Source organism: Danio rerio, chromosome 20 (genome assembly GCF_052040795.2).
Source record: "Danio rerio strain M-AB ecotype USA chromosome 20, GRCz13ab, whole genome shotgun sequence".
Lineage (NCBI taxonomy): Eukaryota > Metazoa > Chordata > Actinopteri > Cypriniformes > Danionidae > Danio > Danio rerio.
Window position 1 is genome coordinate 56581206 of NC_141040.1, and position 22528 is coordinate 56603733.

General features: G+C 40.3%; 1 protein-coding gene across 3 annotated transcripts in view; it reads left to right on the forward strand.

Annotated features, from left to right (window-relative positions):
* Nucleotides 1-22528, forward strand: part of arhgap39 (Rho GTPase activating protein 39) — a 297080-nt gene that overhangs the window by 31168 nt on the left and 243384 nt on the right. For all 3 annotated transcript variants that reach the window (XR_015518909.1, XR_015518910.1, XM_087298723.1), the window contains exon 2: nt 18898-19305. Coding sequence is in view for 1 of the 3 variants with exons in the window: in XM_087298723.1 (XP_087154849.1) it covers nt 18898-19305 (408 nt within the window). In the remaining 2 variants the exon portion in view is untranslated. The remainder of the gene's footprint in view (nt 1-18897; nt 19306-22528) is intronic.

The window sequence follows — 22528 nt, forward strand, 5'->3', positions numbered from 1 at the left end:
CTAATTAATAACCTCATGTGGAACTCTGAATCTGCATCTCATTTCGGAGTCTGCAACTGTCCACCGGAGGTCACGTTTCAGTCACGGATGCATGCTTTGAGAGTCTTCCTGACTGACTGAATGAAATGCGCTGTTTTCCACCAAGGCAACCCGGATGCTGAAATATAATTGGCTGAACTGGCAGTGGGCGGGTTAAAAGACCAAAACAAAAACAGCCGTTCCGGCACGTAATGCACATCCTCAAAGCAGAATATCTGACTTCAGCATTGTTTCTCAGATAAAATGTTCTGAGCATGTCTCTGAAATATATCTGCAAACATAATATGGCGTTTTTATGCTTTAGAAGAGTCAGAAACTGACATACAGCATCGATATCGCAATGTGTGTCTCTGCAATAGTCACATCGCAGGATTAGATTATTTATTAAAGATTAGAAGACAGATATCATTAACTATTCATTCATGCATCATTTTCCTTCAGCTTAATCCCTAATTTATCAGGGGTTGCACAGTGGAATGAACCGCCGATTATTCCAGCGCATGTTTTACACAGCGGATGCCCTTCCAGCCACAACCCAGTACTGGGAAACACCCATGCACACTCAAACACTACGGCCAATTTGGTTAATCAATTCCCTTATAGAGCATGTGTTTGAACTGCACACGGAGGAAACCAACACCAACACGGGGAGAACATGCAAACTCCACACAGAAACGGCAACTGACCCAGCCGGGACTCGAACTAGTGACCTTCTTGTGGTAAGTGCTAACCACTAAGCCACCGTTATTAAGTAATATTAGCATGCTTTTTGCAAACATTTAGGTTCGTCTTCTTGTCTTTGCTGTTGTTGACGGAGATGAGGTTTGGTATCAGTTACACAAACAAACACAAGCGTTCTCCCATGACTGCGCCTTCACACACACTGCATTATCTGTCCGCTGGGATGTGAAGCGCGGGCTGACGGACGCCGGCGTCTCAGAACACTGCAACCCAACTTTCCGGAGATCTGCATATTAATGATCTCTCACTGCATCTGCTCCTGCGGGAGAGCTGAATCACTTTCAGACACACACACACACACACATACAGTAAATACACAAACATCACAAACTCACACATTAAAAACTCACACACAGACTCTTGCACTCACAAACATGTGTGTAGGGCGGATGGAGGAGTTGTATTAGGATGAATAAGGATCAGCTAGTCGAGGTGTCACATCATGAGCTGAAAGATAGACGTTACACTCACGATAGCTGGCTTTCCATCAGCCTGTGTTTTTAAGAGTTCACACTTAGCTGATGATTGATAATAAAGCTAGTTTGGCGTGCTGTCCCGGGAGAGAGCCCTGAGCTTATAAGTTCCTCGAGCCCTGGGCTCCCTCCCGTTGCAAGGCGAGAGGGGAGTTTGAGCTTAGGTAGATCTCGATGACTCCCCCTCTTGCTTGTTGTAGCTAAGTGTCAGATATGGATGCTGAAAGGTGTACTCAGAGTTTAGCTAAAGTATTTGGATTAATTGTTTAGGGTGCTTGTTTTTGAACTGTGGGAGGAAACCGGAGGACCCGGGGAAAACCCACGCGACCACGGGGAGAACAAGCAAACTCCGCACAGAAATGCTGTCTGGTTTGGAAAGGAATTAAACCAGGGGCATTCTTGCTGTGAGGCAACAGCGCTAATCGCTGGCCACCGTGACGCCTGTTTGAAAGGAGGGAAAGTAGGGTTGGGTGGGGGGGTTTCTTCAAGACGAAGATATTGAGATGAGAAAAGTCTGGTTATTTATACTGAGTTAAGGATCGTCTGATTGGATAATCAGTCATTAGCTAAAGTTGGAACAGCTGTGCACAATCATAAGCACGTGATCCTCTCGAAATTTGTTTATAAATAAACTTCACAAAGGGAGAGTTCACCCAAAACTGAAAGCGCTGTCTTAGTAAAAGCCTGTAATGCTAACATGTATACCGTAGGACTGCTATAACAGAACGTTTCACACTTATCCAAACCACGGTAAACCTTGAAATCGGTTATCGTCCCTTACCTAGTTTGGGCAGTTCAGCTCCTCTTCTTTGACCTCTCTGAACTCTCTGATCTTGATCAATGAATAGATTTTACTTCATCAGGGTGAGGTCGGGACAGTGATCGCTCCATTAATTCTGTTTGAAATGAGATGTCAGTGTCTCCTCTGCTAATTGAGTTTTACGACAGCGGCTGTGATGGCCTGATGCTCGCTCGGACTCTACTGCCTCTCTCACCTTTACACACACACACACACACATACACACATACACACACTAGATCTGCTCGATTATGGAAAAAAAAATCATAATTACAAATATTTCAGACCATTTTAATGATGATTATTTGAAATGATTATCAGTGGGCTGCATGACCAACACTTTTTTTATTTGGTTTAGACATGGTGGCGCAGTGGGAAGCACGATCTGAACAGCAGGAAGATTGTTGGTTCGAGTCTCGGCTGGGTCAGTTGGCATTTCTGTGTCGAGTTTGCATGTTCTCGCCGTGTTAGTGTGGGTTTCCTCCGGGTGCTCCAGTTTTCCCCACAGTCCAAACACATGCGCTATGGGGGAATATGGAGGGCTAAATTGTCTGTAGTGTATGTGTGTGAATGAGTGTGTGTGGGTGTTTCCAAGTTATGGGGTGCAGCTGGAAGGGCATTCGCTGCGTAAAACATATGCTGGATAAGTTGGCGGTTCATTCCACTGTGGTGTCCCCGGATTATTAAAGGGACTAAGCCGAAAAGAAAATGAATAAATGTTGATTAATGGCACAGCCTTACTCCACACACACACACACTGACAGTAACGCTGTGTGTCGCTCCACAGGGCGACAGAGCCAAAGCATGGTTTTTTATTGAAGCACTCTGATGAATTATTCAGGAAAAATGTTTGTTGTTTGAGCTGTAAACTCAAATGGTGCTTTTGCTTCTGCATCTGAATGCGCTCCTCCTGTGTCACCGCGTTTGGAGCATGTAAACAGAGTAAACAGATCACAGACGCTTCTGTGTTTCAGCTGATTTTGCTGAGCGTTGGGTTGCTAGCATATTTTATGTGAACGCTGGAACTTTGTCAAGTGGTTACTAGGGAATTATGGGTTGTTGCTAAGCGGTATTTACAAGCGGTTGCTATGATGTTCTGTTTAGGTACTAGAATGATGTTATGGGCTGCATCTGAAATTGCCTACTATGTTTGAAATTATGACATTACCATAAGAGAGAGTGGAATTGGGAGTTGAATGGTTTAAACGACGGTGGCGCAGTGGGTAACACAACCATCTGACAGCAAGAAGGTCACTGGTTCGAGCCTCAGCTGGGTCAGTTGGCATTTCCATGTGGAGTTTGCATGTTCTCCCCGTGTTGGTGTGGGTTTCCTCCGGGTGCTCCGGTTTCCCCCACAGTCCAAACACATACGCTATAGGGGAATTGGGTAAGCTAAATTGTTCGTAGTGAATGAGTGTGTATGAATGTTTCCCAGTGATGGGTTGCAGCTGGAAGGGCATCCGCTACCTAAAACAAATTTTCTTTTGCTACTGTGTTTGTTTTTGATCGAGCATCTGTCTTTGAGATTCCTAGACGCGCGCACATTTCTGTTTCTAAGATATTGCTCAGCACATTTCTGTGGTTAAACGCCCCCATGTAATGTAATGTTCAAGAGTTCCCACTTAGATATGCTTGGCACTTATAGCAGGTTTGGCATGCTGTCCCGGGAGAGAACCCTGAGCTCGGAGATATTTGAGCCCAGGGCTCCCGCCCGGTCTAGAAGCATATCAGGAGAACCGAGATCAGGTAGGTCTCGATCGCTCCCCCTTTAGAAGGGGAGAAAAAGGAAGAGATGGGGTGGAAGGGGGGATTCTTCCAAAACGAAGATAGTGCAATGGGGAGAAAGTGATCCATTTATATTAAGCTAGGATCATTCTGATTGGATTATTACTGATTACGGATGAGTAGCCAGCGGTGCACAATCATATCACATGCTCCTCTTGAAATTAGTTTATGAAACTTCACATTGTGAGGGTGCAGGTGAGACGTCATTTTTTGAGACTCATTTAAATACAGTTGAAACCAGAAGTGTACATACGCTCTAAAAAAAGGAACATAGCCATTGTTTAAAAAATGTCTGATGGTAAATCATACTAAACGTTTACTATTTTAGGTCAGTTAGGATTACCTAAATCATTTACGTTTGCTAAATGGTAGAATAATGAGATCAATAGTTCAGTCAATAGTTTACACATATTTCCTTGGTATTTTTTAGCTTTGCTTTTAAACTGTATAACTTTGGTCAAGTGTTTTGGGTCTCCTTCCACAAGCTTCTCACAGTAGTTTGAAGGAATTTTGGCCCATTCCTCCTGACAGAATTGCTGTAACTGAGTCGGATTTGTTGGCTGTCTTGCTCGCACAAGCTTTTTCAACTCTGCCCACAAATGTTCTTTTGGATTGAGATCAGGGCTTTGTGATGGCCACTCCAAAACATTCACTCTGTTATCCTTAAAGCACATGTGAACTAATTTGGCAGTGTGCTCAGGGTCATGGTCTGTTTGGAAGACCCATTAGTGGCCAAGTTGTAATTTCCTGGCTGATGTCTTGAGATGTTGCTTCAGTATTTCTACATAATGTTCTTTCTTCATTATGCTATCTATGCTGTGAAGTGGACCAGTCCCTCCTGCAGCAAAACAGCCCCACAACATGATGCTGCCGCCCCCATACTTAACAGTTGGGATGGTGTTCCTAGGCTTGTAAGCTTTCCCTTTTGTCCTCCAAATGTACCACTGGCCAAACAGTTCAATCTTAGCTCCATCAGACCACAGCACATGTATCCAACAATTACTCTTTTTCCCAGTGTCATTTGGCACATTGTAGTCTGGCTTTGTTGTTGATTGTGGCTTGTTGATTTTCGCATGTTGTCACTCAAGGAAGCAGTGTGTTTGAGCTTTTCCTTCAATACTATTCTACAGTTGTGCCTCACATTAACTCGAATGTTGTCAATTAGCCAATCAGAAACTTCCAAAACCTCGACATCATCATCTGAGCTTTTTCAGAGGCAGAATAATCTTACTGTATGTAAACTTGACTTTCAAGAAAATTTATAACAATTTCTCAACAAATAATAAACTTCTGCTTTCAACTGTACATCAAATACATCACGTGCGCTGCGTATGCGTCGTCATGTAAAACAATAATTTGCTAACTGAAATAAAATATAATGGGATTATTTAAATTTTTGTGGTTATTTAGTGTTTAATTAAGAATTTTGCAGGATCTAAAAATTAGCAACTTTTTGTTGATTTTGCATTGCATTCAGCGATTTACGAAATCACGGAAAACTAGGGGGTCTGACTAGGGGATTATTAGGTGGTTTCAGGTCAGTCGTTCAAAGTTATCATTAGCTCAAAAAAATCGCACAGTATAATTGCATAGTATAATAATAGTATAGGCGAGGCAGTGGCGCAGTAGGTAGTACATTTATATTATTCAGTTTATAAATTAATTTCAGTAATATTATTGACTAATAGAAAAAAAATGTTGGCGAGGCAGTGGCGCAGTAGGTAGTGCTGTTGCCTCACAGCAAGAAGGTCGCTGGGTCGCTGGTTCGAACCTCGGCTCAGTTGGCCTTTCTGTGTGGAGTTTGCATGTTCTTCGCGTGGTTTTCCTCCGGGTGCTCCGGTTTCCCCAACAGTCCAAAACATGCGGTACAGGTGAATTGGGTAGGCTAAATTGTCCGTAGTGTATGAGTGTGTGTGTGTGTGTGAATGTGTGTGTGGATGTTTCCCTGAGATGGGTTGCAGCTGGAAGGGCATCCGTTGCGTAAAAAACTTGCTGGATAAGTTGGCGGTTCATTCCGCTGTGGCGACCCCGGATTAATAAAGGGACTAAGCTGACAAGAAAATGAATGAATGATTAATAGTGTATTGCATAGTAATTGACTAGTGAGTTTTCATGCACACAACAATAATAACAAAGTTTGAAATTTGAATGGAGTATTGATGTGATGGCTCAGTGGTAAGCACTGCCGCCTCACAGCTAGAAGGTCGCTGGTTCGATTTCTGGCTGGGGTAGTTGGGATTTCTGTGTGGAGTTTGTATGTTCTACCCGTGTTGGTGTGGGTGCTCCAGTTTCCCCCACAGTCCAAACACATGTGCTACAGGGGAAAGTGAGGAACTAAAATAAACGAGATTAAACCTGGCTGTAGTGTGTGTGTGTGTGTGTGTGTGTGTGTGTGTGTGTGATTGTGTGTATGGGTGTTTCCCAGTACTGGGTTGCTGCTGAAATGGGATTCGCTGTGTAAAACAAATTCTGGAATAGTTGGCGGTTCATTCCACTGTGGCAATCCGTATTAAATAAGGGACTAAGCCGAAAGAAAATGAATAAATAATATAATGTTAAGTGGGTGATGCAGTGGCGCAGTAGGTAGTGCTGTTGTTTCACAGCAAGAAGGTCGCTGGTTTGAGCCTCGGCTGGGTCAGTTGTCGTTTCTTTTTTTTAGATTTATTATTGGCCTTTTTGCCTTCATTAGATAGGACAGTATTGAGACAGGAAGCGAAGTGGGAGAGAGAGAAGGGATAGGGTAGGGAAATGTCCTCGAGTCAGGATTCGAACTCGCGACGCCCTGACGTGCTATTGCACCATATGTCGGCGCGCTAACCACTAGGCTATTGCGCCAACCAGTTGTCGTTTCTGTGTGAAGTTTGCATGTTCTCCCTGCTACAAAAGAGTGTGAAACATAAGTAATGCAGTGTACTCTTAGATAAAACAGCAGATTTTTGATGAGTATAAAAATATAAAAGTGCAGTAAAGTTAACCCTGAGCATGTGGCAGAGCACACACATGACATTACAATCCTTCAGTGTTTAACTCCTCTAAATGCATCTCTAGAATAAGCGTCCAGCAGTCAGTGTGAGCGGTCAGGTCAGATGCATAAGCATGAATGTGAGCTGTAGTGATGCTCGACTGGAGCCAACGCCATTAATAACAGTGTGCTCAGTCTTTACAATGAGGTTTGCGGCCAAGGTGACGCCTGTTATTGAAGAACATGGAGAATTATGGGTCTGATAGCAGAGCGTCTGCAGCAGCGTCTCACTTCACTGAACATCCGTCTCACACACACACAAGCTCTCTCTGTCTGTCTCTGTCCCTCTGTCTTAATTCAATTCAATTATCTAATCATTTAGAGTGTCTTTTAATAGTATTTAGATTGTTGTTTTAGAGCTTGAACACCTAAATAGGATGTGTCCCAGCAAGCAAAGAATTCTGGCCCAGCTTTGTCATGAAGCTGACACAGCAGGCGTTCATCCGGCACTGGCAATACGATTCACACCCATATCACGATACGATGCGATATTTCAGCACTAACTTATTAGATCAAGTTTATGAGATGATGTAAGAAAAAATGCTGTGCCATTGAATGAGTTTGATTATTTATTAACCAAGTAAAACCAAGACTTTTTTTACAAACTGGCTTTTCTCTCAGAGCCAGAGTGTCAGTTTACAGTAGAGGGCCATTTTAGAACATATAGCACATATTATTTAAGTATTTTCAAGATAAACAGAATGTATAAGTGCAATATATATTATAAATGTATATATTTGCATTCTTTCAACATAAAGGTTGAGCATTGCACAACAAGAATTGTGATTTAACTTTTCAACTATGAAAACAAGTTTTACAAAGATATATTGTGCCACTGAATATTCAAAACTTAAGGTGGTGAACTAGCAGTGTTATGCTGCTTTGAAACATCACTGTCACTGTAAACAACAGGCTAATAAAAATATAAATCAATAAAAATTAACAGGAGGAGGTGTTTAAAACCTTCGTTCTCCGTGACGTTAGGCTGAATATCTTTGCAGATGAGCAATGCAATAGCATTCGTTATTGGCGTAGAGCGAGCAGAACTGTTGCGCATGGAGAAAACTTGCAATGCTTTTCTCACCACTTTTGGAGCTGGTAGCTACAGTTAAAGCAGAGCGGGAAGCCGGGGATACAGGAACACTGGAAGATGCTTCCACAACAACACAGAGGCGCTGCTTCAAGTGAGATATCAGATTACTCGTACTGCCCGCGTATTTTACAGATGCGCGGCACATTTTGCAAATTGCATCTGTCCTGTCATGTCGTCCATCCTTAAATCCATAATGTTGCCATACTTTAGATTTAAAACTCAGTGGGGAATAAAATGTTTGTTTTGCTTCTCGCGCTTTCTGAGGGCGCTCCACTAGCTTCATCCGCACACCTGATACACTGAGTTGTAGTGTAAGTGTACACCTCCGCAAGCCCATTGCTAATGCATACTTTATGTAGGTCGATTAAATTATGCGCCAAAAACAGGTTGACAACACTTGTTAATAAATAAAAAATACATTCTATATTAAAAATATAAGCTGTATCTCGGAAAAACCGATGCATCTCGATTTGCTTCCAAAATTTCATTCATCCTCTGCTGCTCAACCGATGCACTCGCATCGTGCACGCGCATGACCGCGTATCGATACATATCGGTTAATCTTCCCATCCCTACAGTAAACCCTAGAGATAGTTGTGCGTGAAAATCCCAGTAGATCAGCAGTTTCTGAAATACTCAGAGCAGCCCGTCTGGCACCAACAACCCTGCCACGTTTAAAGTCTCTTAAATCCCCTTTCTTCCCCATTCTGATGCTCGCTTTGAACTGCAGATCATCTTGACCATGTCTACATCCCTAAATGCACTGAGCTCCTGCCATGTGATTGGCTGATTAGACATTTGCGTTAACGAGCAGTTAGACAGGTGTACCTAATAAAGTGGCCGGTGAGTGTACATCTATATACTGCATAGTTATCATTAATTACTGCACAGTAAAGCATTAAACAGTGTATTTTTGCTCATTATACCTGTTGAAGTCATCTTGTTTTGCAGCTCAGGTCAATATCAAGATAATAGCTTAAGCAATTAAGCAGAAGCCTTTTGTTTATGTCTGTGCACAGAGATCATTTTATTTAACTTTGATGTTGTATAAAGCTTCTCCGTGGGCTCCAGGGCTCTATGGTGATGATTTGTAATTCTGCAGACACCAGAAAGCCAGTGTTTAACTCCTGCTGAATCTGCGTGTTAGCAGATTGACTCTCATTGTCATTCACGGAGCCTTTGTCTCATTAAATCTTCTGTTTTATCAGTGGAGATGAAGGACAGATGAGGATCTCTATAGAGAGGGAGAGGGAAAGGGCAGGTCATGGAGAGAAGAATGGTGAGGAAGAGGTTAATGGACTCATAGTGATGGGGAACTTGTGACCTTTTGACCTCATGAAGAAAAAAAACCCAGTGCTGTTTGTTAATGTTTCCCAGTGGTGTCACATTTTCCAGTGCTGTCATTTACACATTCATAAATCAAAATGAATTGTGCATTAAAAAAAGTCTTAACATTAGTGCTGGGCGAAGATGACTTATTTAGTAATCTTTGACAGAATATATGCATGTGCGCTGTGTTTTTCTTTGCTTTGCATTTATAAATAGACACATGCATGCATATATTTGTGATTAAAAACTTTGTTTAGATATAAAATCTAAATGTTTATACCACTAATTATATATAAATGTAATTATCTATGTGACAAATATAGCTTTGTTTTTATGTATGTGTGTGTATAATGCACACACACATATATTATGTCACAAAAAAACGTTTATTTTGGATGCGATTAGTAACGATTAATCTTTGGCCGGCACTAATTAAGACATAATGATTTTTGCTTAAAGGGATAGTTCACACAAATTACAATTGACCATTTACTCACCCTGATGGGGTCTTGTAAGTTCTGTTACTATAGAAGATGCTTTGAGGAATGCTGAAAACCGGTAACCATTGACTTCCATTGTAGTAAAAACAAATAAAACTTATCAAGGCAATATCTGGCAAAGATTAATACAAAATAAAAGTTTTTTTTGGACATTATATTTGTGTGTGTGCTGTATTTTATTTTATTTTTTATATATTTTTAGATTATATTTTATTTTGTACACACAAAACAAAACATTTAAATATAAAGTATATATGTATAAGATACGAATTATATATACATTTGAATATCTATGTGACAAATATTGTTTCGTTTTATGTATGTGTGTGTGTGTGTGTGTGTGTGTGTGTGCTATATACATAATAAATATATTATGTCATATCAAACATTTATTTTAGATGTGATTTATCTCGATTAATTTTTGCTTTGCACTATTTAGAATGAAATTCTATGTTTTGAGTGGATAGTTCATGCAACATTTAATATTCACTATTTACTCACCCTTTTATAAGCCCCCTATATGAGTTTCTTTCATCCATTGAACTCAAAAGAAGATATTTTGAAGAATGCTGAAAACATGTGAGGCAGTTTTGGTGATTCAAATGAGATTTTAAAAGAGGGCGGAGCTACATTGCAACAGATTTAAAACCATTATATGTGTGTAAAAAAATGGAAAAACCGGTAACCATTGGGTTCCATAGTAGGAAAAAAAAAAAAAAAAACTTGAGTTTGATCAGCAATAACAGGCAAAGATTAATCGCGATTAATACAAAATAAAAGTTTTTTGGACATTATATATGTGTGTGCGCTGTATTTTTATATTGTACACACTTGCATCCTTATATTTAAAATGTTTATGTATATTTGAATATAAAATACATATGTATAAGATACGAATTATATGTACATTTGAATATCTATGTCACAAATATCATTTTGTTTTTATGTGTGTGTGTGTGTGTGTGTGTGTGTGTGTGTGTGTGTGTGTGTGTGTGTGTGTGTGTGTGTGTGTGTCTGTGTCATATACATAAATGTATTTAATGCACACACATATATTATGTCAAATCAATGGTTTATTTTGGATGTGATTAATCTCGATTAATTTTTGCTTTGCACTATTCAAAATTGAATTCAATTTTTTGAAGGGATAGTTGACACAAAATTTAATATTCACTATTTACTCACCCTTTTATAAGCCCCCTATATGAGTTTCTTTCATCCATTGAACTCAAAAGAAGATATTTTGAAGAATGCTGAAAACATGTGAGGGAGTTTTGGTGATTCAAATGAGATTTTAAAAGAGGGCGGAGCTACATTGCAACAGATTTAAAACCATTATATGTGTGTAAAAAAATGGAAAAACCGGTAACCATTAGGTTCCATAGTAGGAAAAACAAAAAAAAAAACTTGAGTTTGATCAGCAATAACAGGCAAAGATTAATCGCGATTAATACAAAATAAAAGTTTTTTGGACATTATATATGTGTGTGCGCTGTATTTTTATATTGTACACACTTGAATCCTTATATTTAAAATTTTTATGTATATTTGAATATAAAATACATATGTATAAGATACGAATTATATGTACATTTGAATATCTATGTCACAAATATCGTTTTGTTTTTATGTGTGTGTGTGTGTGTGTGTGTGTGTGTGTGTGTGTGTCATATACATAATATTTTTTTAGCACTATTCAAAATATAATATTTTCTTAAAGGGATAGTTCACCCAAAAATTTACATTCACTGTTTACTCACTCTTATGTTGATTCATGAGCTTTTATAAGTTCTGTTGAGCACGAAAGAAGATATTCTGAAGAATGCTGGAAACCTGTAAGGCGGTTTTGGTGACTGTCGCTTTAAATTCAAATGAGATTTTAAAAGAGGGCGGAGCTACATATCAACAGATCCAAAAAAAAAAAAAATGGAAAAACCGGTAACCATTGGCTTCCATAATAGGAAAAACAAATAAAACTTCAATTTGATCAGCAATAACAGGCAAAGATTAATCGCGATTAATACAAAATATATATATATATTTTTGGACATTATATACAGTATGTGTGTGTGCTGTATTTTTATGTTGTACACGCATGCATCCTTATATTTAAAATGTTTAATTATATTTAGATATAAAATATGTATGTACAGTATAAGATACAAATTATAAATACATTTGAATATCTATGTGACAAATAGTTTTGTTTTTGTGTGTGTGTGTGTGTGTGTGTGTGTGTGTGTGTGTGTCATATACATAATAAATGTATTTAATGCACACATTAAGGAGGTCGCATTTCAGTCACAGACGCATGCTTTGAGAGTCATCCTGCATGAATGAATGAAATTCGCTGTTTCCCACCACGGCAACCCGGGTGCTGAAATATAATTGGCTGAACTGGCAACAGACAGTCGTCCCGGCACGTTCTAACAGCAGAATATCTGACTTCAGCATTGTTTTTCAAAATGTTCACCGAGCATGTTTCTGAAATATCTGCAAACATATTATGATATATATATATGCTTCAGAAGAGTCAAAAACTGACATACAGCACCTTTAAGACTGTCTGGTTATCTGAACTACAATTTACGATGTGCAGAAAAAAGCAAACACCCTCATTAGAGATCAATGAACACATCTGTCGCTTACTACTCTATGTGTGTTCTCAGTTTCAAACATCTGTCATTGGAAATCCCAGCATTCTGTTATGAATAATTAAACAAGGTGTCTTCTCATTGGATAAGAGCACTCGGCCTCATGAATATTTACGACAGATGACGCATCATTGATTACTGTGTAGTCACAACCTGACAAAATGCAGATTTGAAACCTAGAAGATGAAAAAGGCGCAGTGGGTAGCACGATCGCCTCACAGCAAGAAGGCTGCTAGTTCGAGCCTCAGCCGGGACAGTTGGCATTTCTGTGCGGAGTTTGCATGTTCTCCCCGTGTTCGCGTGGGTGTCCTCCGGGTGCTCCGGTTTCCCCCACAGTCCAAACACATGCGCTATAGGGGAACTGATGAAGTAAACTGGCCGTAGTGTATGTGTGTGAATGAGTGTGTATGGGTGTTTCCCAGTGATGGGTTGCAGCTGAAAGGCCATCCGCCATGTAAAACATATGCTGGGTAAGTTGGCAGTTCATTCCACTGTGGTGACCCCAGATTAATAAAGGAACTAAGCTGAAAAGAAAGAAATGTTATTACTAAAATATTTAGATGTGTGATGTGCAACACAAAAACCTCCAGTCAAATATTAGATTGAAACTGTTTTATTTTCATATTGTAAGTCATTTTGCATTGCACGTTTTCATTTGTGCCTAAAACAAAGTTAAACACTGATGAAAATCTGTGTTTTTCACTATTGTTTATTTTTTGAGTGATCATAATTAATGCAGATGCATCTGAATTTGACGTTAGATTATCTTTCGGTCGTTTATAAGAATGCAGAGCAGTATTTTGATGCTGTTTTTTAATAAGTGCTTGTGCATTTTCTGCACCGACTGCTGTTGTTAGTCAGGTTTGTCTACTGATTTCTCCTGCTCTTGAGCGATGCATTGACTGAAGGTTTGACTGACAGCTTTAAATCGTGCTGCATGATTATTGGCACCTTGTAAAGGGCGTCTTTGTGCGTTGCGGTCAGTAATTGCTGCAGATGGAGGCTGTTAACAGCACTGCAGCACAAAAGCGGCCAGCGTAAGATCACACTCATCAAACCATTACACAGAGAGACGCCTCACTGTCACTAATGTCAGCTCTCAACACACAGACACACCGCTTTCTTGGCTTGTTCAACCATTCATTCATTCATTTTCTTGTCGGTCTAGTCCCTTTATACGTAAATCCGGGGTCGCCACAGTGGAATGAACCGCCAACTTGTCCAGCAAGTTTTTACTTGCCCTTCCAGCCTCAACCCATCTCTGGGAAAGGCTTGTTCTTTCATTCATTGGTTTACCTTCAGCTTAGTCCCTTTATTCATCAGGAGTCCCACAGCAGACAACTGTTCTAGCATATGCTTTACACAGCTGATGCCCTTACCCAGTGCTGGGAAACACCCATACACACTCATTCACACACATACACTATGGCCAATATAGTTCATCAAATCCCCTGTAGCGCATGTGTTTGGACTGTGGAGGAAACAGGAGCACCCGGAGGACACCCACGCCAACACTGGGAGAACATGCAAACTCCACACAGAAATGCCAACTGACCTGGCCGAGGCTCGAACCAGCAGCCTTCTTGCTGTGAGGCGACAGTGCTAACCACTGAGCCACTCTCAATATTTCATGCTATTTTCCAAAAATGAGCATGAAATCATATGAATGGTACACTAGCCATTGAGCTCAGTATTTGACAGGTGTGACCAGGGCCGACCCTTAACATTTGGGGGCCCTAAGCAGAATAATTTTGCGTCAAGTTTAACCAATCTTTCCACAATATATATAATAATTAATTATACATCTGTCAGTGAAATAAATGAGTTGTGTGCTGAATTGTGCACCTGTCTCACTCTAAAATGTAATATTAATTTGGTTAAGAGCTTATTAGAAAATTAATAAACTGAATTTATATATTAAATAGAGCATGAGCTTATACTTACACTGCAAATAAGGCTTTTCTTACTTAGATTTTTTGTCTTGTTACTGGTCCAATTATTTAAAAATTCCTAAATTAAGAAGAATTTTCTAGACAAGCAAACCATATTGTCTTGTTTAAAGACATAATATGCCAATATTAAATGAGTTTTTCCTTAAAACAAGCAAAATAATCTGCCAATGCGGTAAGCAAAATGATCTTACATTCTTATGATTGGCAGATTATTTTGCTCGTTTTAAGGAAAAACTCACTTAATATTGGCATATTATTTCTCAAAACAAGACAATATGGTTTGCTTGTCTAGAAAATGCTTCTTGAAATAAGAAATTTTAGATATTTAGACAAGAAACAAGACAAAGGGCTCTATTTTGACGGTCCATGCGCAAAGCGCAAAACGCAGGGCGCAAACGCTTTCAGGTCGTGTCAGGACGCGTTTTTGCTAATTTAAGGACGGGAAATCTGCCTTGCGCTTTTAAACAGAGCATCTACTGCGTGAGAATGAGAGATAATGGATCACTTTCACATTCGCTCTTGGATAGGGAAACCTTTACGCACAGACATCAATTAGTCTATAAATAAATACTTTTGCTTGTTAAGCGCAAATATTCGTTTCAAAACTATTTCTAAATTCAGTTCTAATTTCCAGCAAACGGATAAATGAACAATAATAACAAAATGAGCTCAACAACCTGAGTTATATCCTAAAACACATGCTGTGCCCTATATGGTCTAAAACCTGACAGGTGGGCAAATCTAAGCTTGTTTTTAATAAAACAAATATAAATATGGATATAATAAATAATACTGCTAATAATAATAACATTATACAAAAGCAAATTGTTATGAATGAACTGAAAAAGCCTCCCGAGATGAAGAAGACATAAAAGCAGTGGTTTTTCATATTTATGTAGGCTAGTAAATAATATGTTTTGTAATATTTTAATCCTTTATATTTATATTCTATATCTATTCTTATTATATCCTATATATATCCTTAATATTTAATTGTTTTCGTATGTAAAGATATTTGCCTATTGCTCTCTTGTGTGTATTAAGCAGTGTGTAAGCGAGGGTAACTCTGCGCTGGAGTTTAGACCGGGTTAGTTTTGGTCTATTGAAAAATTTATTTTAGTTTCTCAAAATAGCAACGCACCAGCGGTCCGCCTCAGAACGCCTTCCTTTTTAGAGCAGAACGCCTATGGGCGCACAAATGAGCGCTAATGCATTTGCTATTTAAACAGCGTAGCGCAACGCCTCAAAACGACTCTTGCGCCAAGCTGAAACTACCAAAAGACTATTGCGCCACGCCTTGCGCCACACTGCGCCGGGTGTATGATAGGGCCCAAAAACTCTAAGCAAGAAAAGCATTTTTTCCAGTGTATACGCTTATATTGTTATACTTATATTATACTTAATATAGCTTATATTGTGAATACACTTTTAATGCGTGTTGAGAACTTTTTCAATTTTTTTCAGTTGAATAATTATTGGCACTTTATTTTTATTTTATCTTTCTTATTTTAGGGGTCGTGGGCTAAAATGTTTGGGAAACCCTGGTCTTCAGAACAAACCACTGATGTGCAATGGCTTGCCTATTTACCCTAACTTTACCCTAATTACCCTAGTGAAGCCTTTAAATGTCACTTTAAGCTGTATAGAAGTGTCTTGATGAATATCTAGTCTAATATTATTCACTGTCATCATGACAAAGATAAAATAAATCAGTTATTAGAGATGAGTTATTAAAACTATTATGATTAGAAATGTGTTGAAGAAAATCTGCTCTCTGTTAAACAGACATTTGGGGGAAAACATATACAGGAGGGCGAATTATTCTAATTCTAACTCTAATTCTTTGCAACCACTTACCTTAATCAGTAAATCCAATGAATGGTTTGTTTTATCAGTGTGATGCTGCTGATCTGATCCTCCTCCTGAAGAACAGCTCTGTGTGGAGCAGATCCATTAGCTGAACATACTGAAATCCTGCAATGGGATCATATGCTGGAGCACGTTCAGACGGAGCGTCCAGACAGATCAGATTACCCAGAGTCCCCTCTGAGGCGCTTCCCAAAAACACTTTCAGCAGGATTCAGGAGATCAGGTTATCCCGGATTACTGCAGATTAGATTCGATTAGGAGATCAAGAGAAATTTACTGAGAGATTAACAGAGCTGATTATCACACACACACACACACACACACACACACACACACACACACAGACACTCATATACTCACAGACATGCGCGCACACACAAACACACACACAGACAGACATTCACATACGCACAGACATGCGCACACACACACACACACACACACACAGACACTCACATACGCACAGACATGCGCGCACACACACACACACACACACAGACAGACATTCACATACGCACAGACATGCGCACACACACACACACACACACACACATACAGAAACTCGCATCACACAGACACTCACACACACACACACACACACAGACAGACACTCACATACGCACAGACATGCGCGCACACACACACACACACACACACACACACACAGACATTCACATACGCACTGACATGCACACACACACACACACACACACAGACACTCACAGACAGACACTCACATACACACAGACGCATGGACACACACAACACATATGCATGCACACACACACCCACACAGACACACAGACAGACACTCACATACGCACAGACATGCGCTCACACACACACACACACACACACACACACACACACACACACACACACAGACATTCGCATACGCACTGACATGCACACACACACACACACAGACACTCACAGACAGACACTCACATACACACAGACGCATGGACACACACAACACATATGCATGCACACACACACCCACACAGACACACAGACAGACACTCACATACGCACAGACATGCGCGCACACACACACACACACACACACACACACACACACACAGACAGACACTCACATACGCACAGACATGCGCGCACACACACACACACACACACACACACAGACATTCACATACGCACTGACATGCACACACACACACACACAGACACTCACAGACAGACACTCACATACACACAGACGCATGGACACACACAACACATATGCATGCACACACACACCCACACAGACACACAGACAGACACTCACATACGCACAGACATGCGCACACACACACACACACAGACAGACATTCACATACGCACAGACATGCGCACACACACACACATACACAGACAGACACTCACATACACACAGACACATGGACACACACAACACATATGCATGCACACACACAAAAACACGGTTGATTTTCACACAGAGATACACAAAACCGGACACACATATACGCTACACACGCATACACACGCGCACACACACACACACACAGACAGAAACTCGCATCACACAGACACGCACACACACACACACACACACAGACAGACACTCACATACACACAGACATACACACACACACACACACACACACACAGACAGACACTCACATACACACAGACATGCGCACACACACACACACACACAGACACTCACATACGCACAGACGCACACACACACACACACACATATATACTACACATGGACACACACAACACATATGCATGCACACACACAAAAACAGGGTTGATTTTCACACACACACACAGATACACAAAACCGGACACTCATATACGCTACACACGCATACACATGCATACACATGCAAACAATTACAACAAAGAGCTGATCATTACATCGCAAACACACACACACACACACACACACACACACACTTAAATACACCCACATTCATACATGCATACGCTGATGTAAATGCGCACACACACTCACACAAATACACACTCTCATACTCGCATATAAAGACAACCATGCACATACACACAAACAGTTACACTTATACACACACACACACAATGAAACATGTTATGAAATAAGTTTTTATGTTAAGGACACGATGGCTCAGTGGTTAGCACTGTCGCCTCACACCAAGAAGGTCACTGGTTCGAGTCCCGGCAGAGTCAGTTGTCATTTCGGTGCTCCGGTTTCCCCCACAGTCCAAACACATGCGCTATAAGCGAACGGATGGGCTAAACTGACCGTAGTGTATGAGTGTGTGTGTGAATGAGTGAGTATGGGTGTTTCCCAGTACTGGGTTGCAGCTGGAAGGGGATCCGCTGTGTAAAACATCTGCTGGAATAGTTGTTGGTTCATTCCCCTTTGGTGACCCCTGATAAATAAAGGGATTAAGCCGAAGGAAAATCAATGAATGTTAAAATTTTTGCATTTTAATTATTTTTTTTATTTTAATAATAATTTATTTGTAAAATTTTCATATTTATTTAATTTTATTTAATTAAATTAAATTAAATTTTAATTAATTTGTTAATTATTTGATTTTATTGTATTCAGGAGCATTAGGATGTAGTCTTGTTGCCTTGACTGTGGTCCTTTCATGAGCCCTTCTGTATCTGTGTGTGTGTATAGGTTGGAATGGGTGGAGATCATCGAGCCGCGCACCCGCGAGCGCATGTACGCCAACCTGCTGACAGGCGAGTGTGTGTGGGACGCCCCGGCCGGCGTTCGCATCAAACGCAGCGGGCAGGACCAATGGTGGGAGCTCTTCGACTCCAAGACGTCCCGCTTCTACTACTACAACGCCTCCACGCAGCGCACGGTCTGGCACCGGCCGCACAGCTGCGACATCATCCCGCTGGCCAAACTGCAGACGCTCAAGCAGAACACAAACACACCCCTGCCCACCGGCACTGGCACCGGGACCACCAGCGCCTCCGCAGACAGCAGTCCCGCCCGCAGCGCCGTCAGCACCACCTCCTCACAGGAGCAGGAGGACAAGAGCTGCACCAATAACACCAACACCGAGGACGCAGACAGGTCAGCAACACGCGTGATTTAGGAAACCAAAACTATTGGACTCTCCTTAGTAACACTTAAAGTCCACATGACATCAAAACTAACCATACTAATTTTGTCAGCTCACATTGCTAGTTTTGTAAAGAATAATTAGTTATTAAGAAAAAAATAATAGTTTACCCTCTAAATTTGAAATCTGGAAATGCATCTGGAGTTAAAATCTCAGATTAGGTTTGTCTGAGGTTGTGGGCGGGGCTGACACACTTAACCACACCGCCTCTAGCTGTCAGTTTTGACAACAAACAGAAATGGTGAGCTGGAGGAGGAGTCTTTTAGGTTGTAACAACTCTCCCCAAACCCTTTTCCCAATCTTACTTAATGAAACGCCTACTTTACTACATCCAATTAGCTCGCAGTAGAAACAAGCCACGCCCACTGTTTTCTCATTTAATATTCAGATTCTCTAGGAACTGCTTCACAATACGAGTAAACAACTGGTCACAGCTTCCAGTTCATTTAAAATTTGTGAAGTTTATATATAAACTAGCGCTGTCAAAATTAACGCGTTAACGCATGCGATTAATTTTAAATAATTAACGCGTTAAAAAAAATTTACGCAATTAACGCAGTTCAGGTTTTTTTTACTTCCTGTTGTGGTGGACGTGTGTTCAACATGCAATAAATGTGGATAAGACCAAGGAAGCACTTTTTGAAGGCAAGTTTCAGTATAAAACAATTAGTTGCATCACAGGTTATCCAGAGTTTCATGCAATTTCGGGTGTTTCATTTTTAACTTTCGACTTCTGTTGTAAGTTGATACCGCATGGCGAACAGAAAGAAAATCCTCCGCATTTTGTGACTCGGTGTTCCTTTAAGGTAAGGTTCCTTTTAAGGCTACACGGTAGACTGTTAATAAGAATATAATCTTAATCATATTAAAATCGGAGTATTGGTGTCTTATGTAAATGTACTCAGAACGTCTAGTGAAGTCGCGAGCTGTCAAAGACAGGGCATTACTCTGCCTTTCAGCATGAGCCCTCCAAGTTTAGCGTGTTTCCTTATTAAACGCAATGAAAGCGTCTGCTTCGCGTTGTTGTGTCAGAATCCTTGTGAAATACAGTAATACTTTAGGACGCTTAGTTTAGGACGCTTAGCAAATTTGATGAACGTGATCATGCGTGTTGAATCTGAGGGGAGTCGCTCCAGTATGGAAGGCCGTTGGGGCCAAAACGTCTGCAGCGCGTTGTGTGTGTCTGTCTGTCTGTGTGTGTGTGTGTCTGTGTCAGGTAAGTTGAGGGGGGTCAGGGGTGGAGTGAGCGACGTATCTGAGTAGGGGCGAGAGGGGTGTGCAATGTATTTAACGACCGGTTTGCAAGAAATTATCATTCATTTGCGGGCATTTGGGAGTCTCTGTGCACTTGCGGGATACTCCTAGTCTTAGCAACTGGATGAATGTAAAGGAGGATTAAGCAAAATTGTTTCTACTCTATAATTAATGTTCTCAACTCACAGCAATAAAACTTTACAATGAGTACAACAGTTTGTATTCTGTAGTTTATTATTATAATTTTTCATTTTCCATATCTGCAATTCCTGTATTTTGGCATTTTTTTTGCAGTCCACTTAGAATCCAACATGGAAATCAATGTTTTCTTTATTGACATTAATTGTTTTGAAATTTAAATGTCATTAACATGCCTGTGTTTTAATTTCTGTAATAAATATGGCTGTCAAGTCAGGATCTTGATGGTTTATTGTGGTATTGTGGTAGTTTACATGAAGAAATCTGTGTTACAAGTTAAACAAAAATTCTATTAAACAATAATATTTTGAATTTAAATATTTTTTCTTGCGTTTACATTAATTTTACATTTAAATAGGCAAAATTACAAGTTTCAGTATTTTAAATGCGATTAATTGCGATAAATTTTTTAAAAATGGTCTGATTAATTAGTTAATTTTTTTAATCGATTGACAGCACTAATATAAACTAATTTGGAGAGGATCACATGCTTATGATTGATCACAGCCGGTCCTGCACTAATTCATGATTCACCAATCAGACGATTCCTAAGCCACTATAAAATACCCTAAGTTCCATATCACAGCCGTCTTCATTTTGAAGAATCCCCTCTTCCTCTCCAACTCCTCCTCCTTTTCTAGATGGGTTACACGGTGGCCCAGTGGTTAGCCCTGTTGCCTCAAAGCTGGAATGTCACTGGTTCTAATCCTTACCAAGCTAGCCAACGTTTCTGTGTGGAGTTCACATGTTCTCCCCGTGCTCATGTGGCTTTCCTCCGGGTTCCCCGAGTTCCTCCCACCGTCCAAAAACACGCAACCTAAGTGAATAGACCAATCCAAATCAGCCCCATAGACATGCTCCTAGAAAGTAGTCATCTCTTAAGAGCGATCACTATCTGTTTACTAGTTAATACAGCAGGGGAGTTCTCGAGATCTACCTGAGCTCAAACTCCCCTCTCGCCTTGCAAACGGGAGGGAGCCCCAAGCTCAAGGATCTTATGAGCTCAGGGCTCTCTTCAGGGACAGCATGCCAAACAAGCTTTATAATCAATCATCAGCTAATAAAGGTTTAAAATCCACATGAACTGGACACTGTGACCATTTTTTTTCTTCCATATTGTGATGCAGTTCCTAGAGAAATGGAAAATTAAATGATCTGAGGTCTGTCTGAGGTAGTGGGTGTGGCTAACACACTTAACCACGCCCCTCCAGCTGTCAGTTTTAACAACAAACAGTAATGGTGAGCAGGAGGAGGACTCTGTCGGTTGTAATAACTCTCCCCAAACCCCTTTCCCCATCTTTCTGAATGAAACGCCTACTTTACTGCATCCAATCAGCTCGCAGTAGAAAAAAACAAGCCACGCCCACTCTTAATATTCTGTTTCTCTGGGAACAGATACAAGTCAAAAAATGGTCACAGCTTTCAGTTCATTTAAACCTTTAAAGGTTTAATGTCCACACGAACTAGAAGCTGTGACCCTTTTTTCTCCTGTATTGTGACGCAGTTCCCTGGAAAACAGAATATTTAATGAGAAAAGAGTGGGCGTGGCTTGTTTTAGGAAACAAATGCTATTGGTAACACGTATTTCCACTCAATGGTTTGGTACTGTTTGCTTTTTTTGTCCATTTCCACTGTATAATAACATATTTCTGTGTATCATTTATATTAACTAATAAATACAGTATTATATTATAATAACTAATACATGCGTAATACATACAG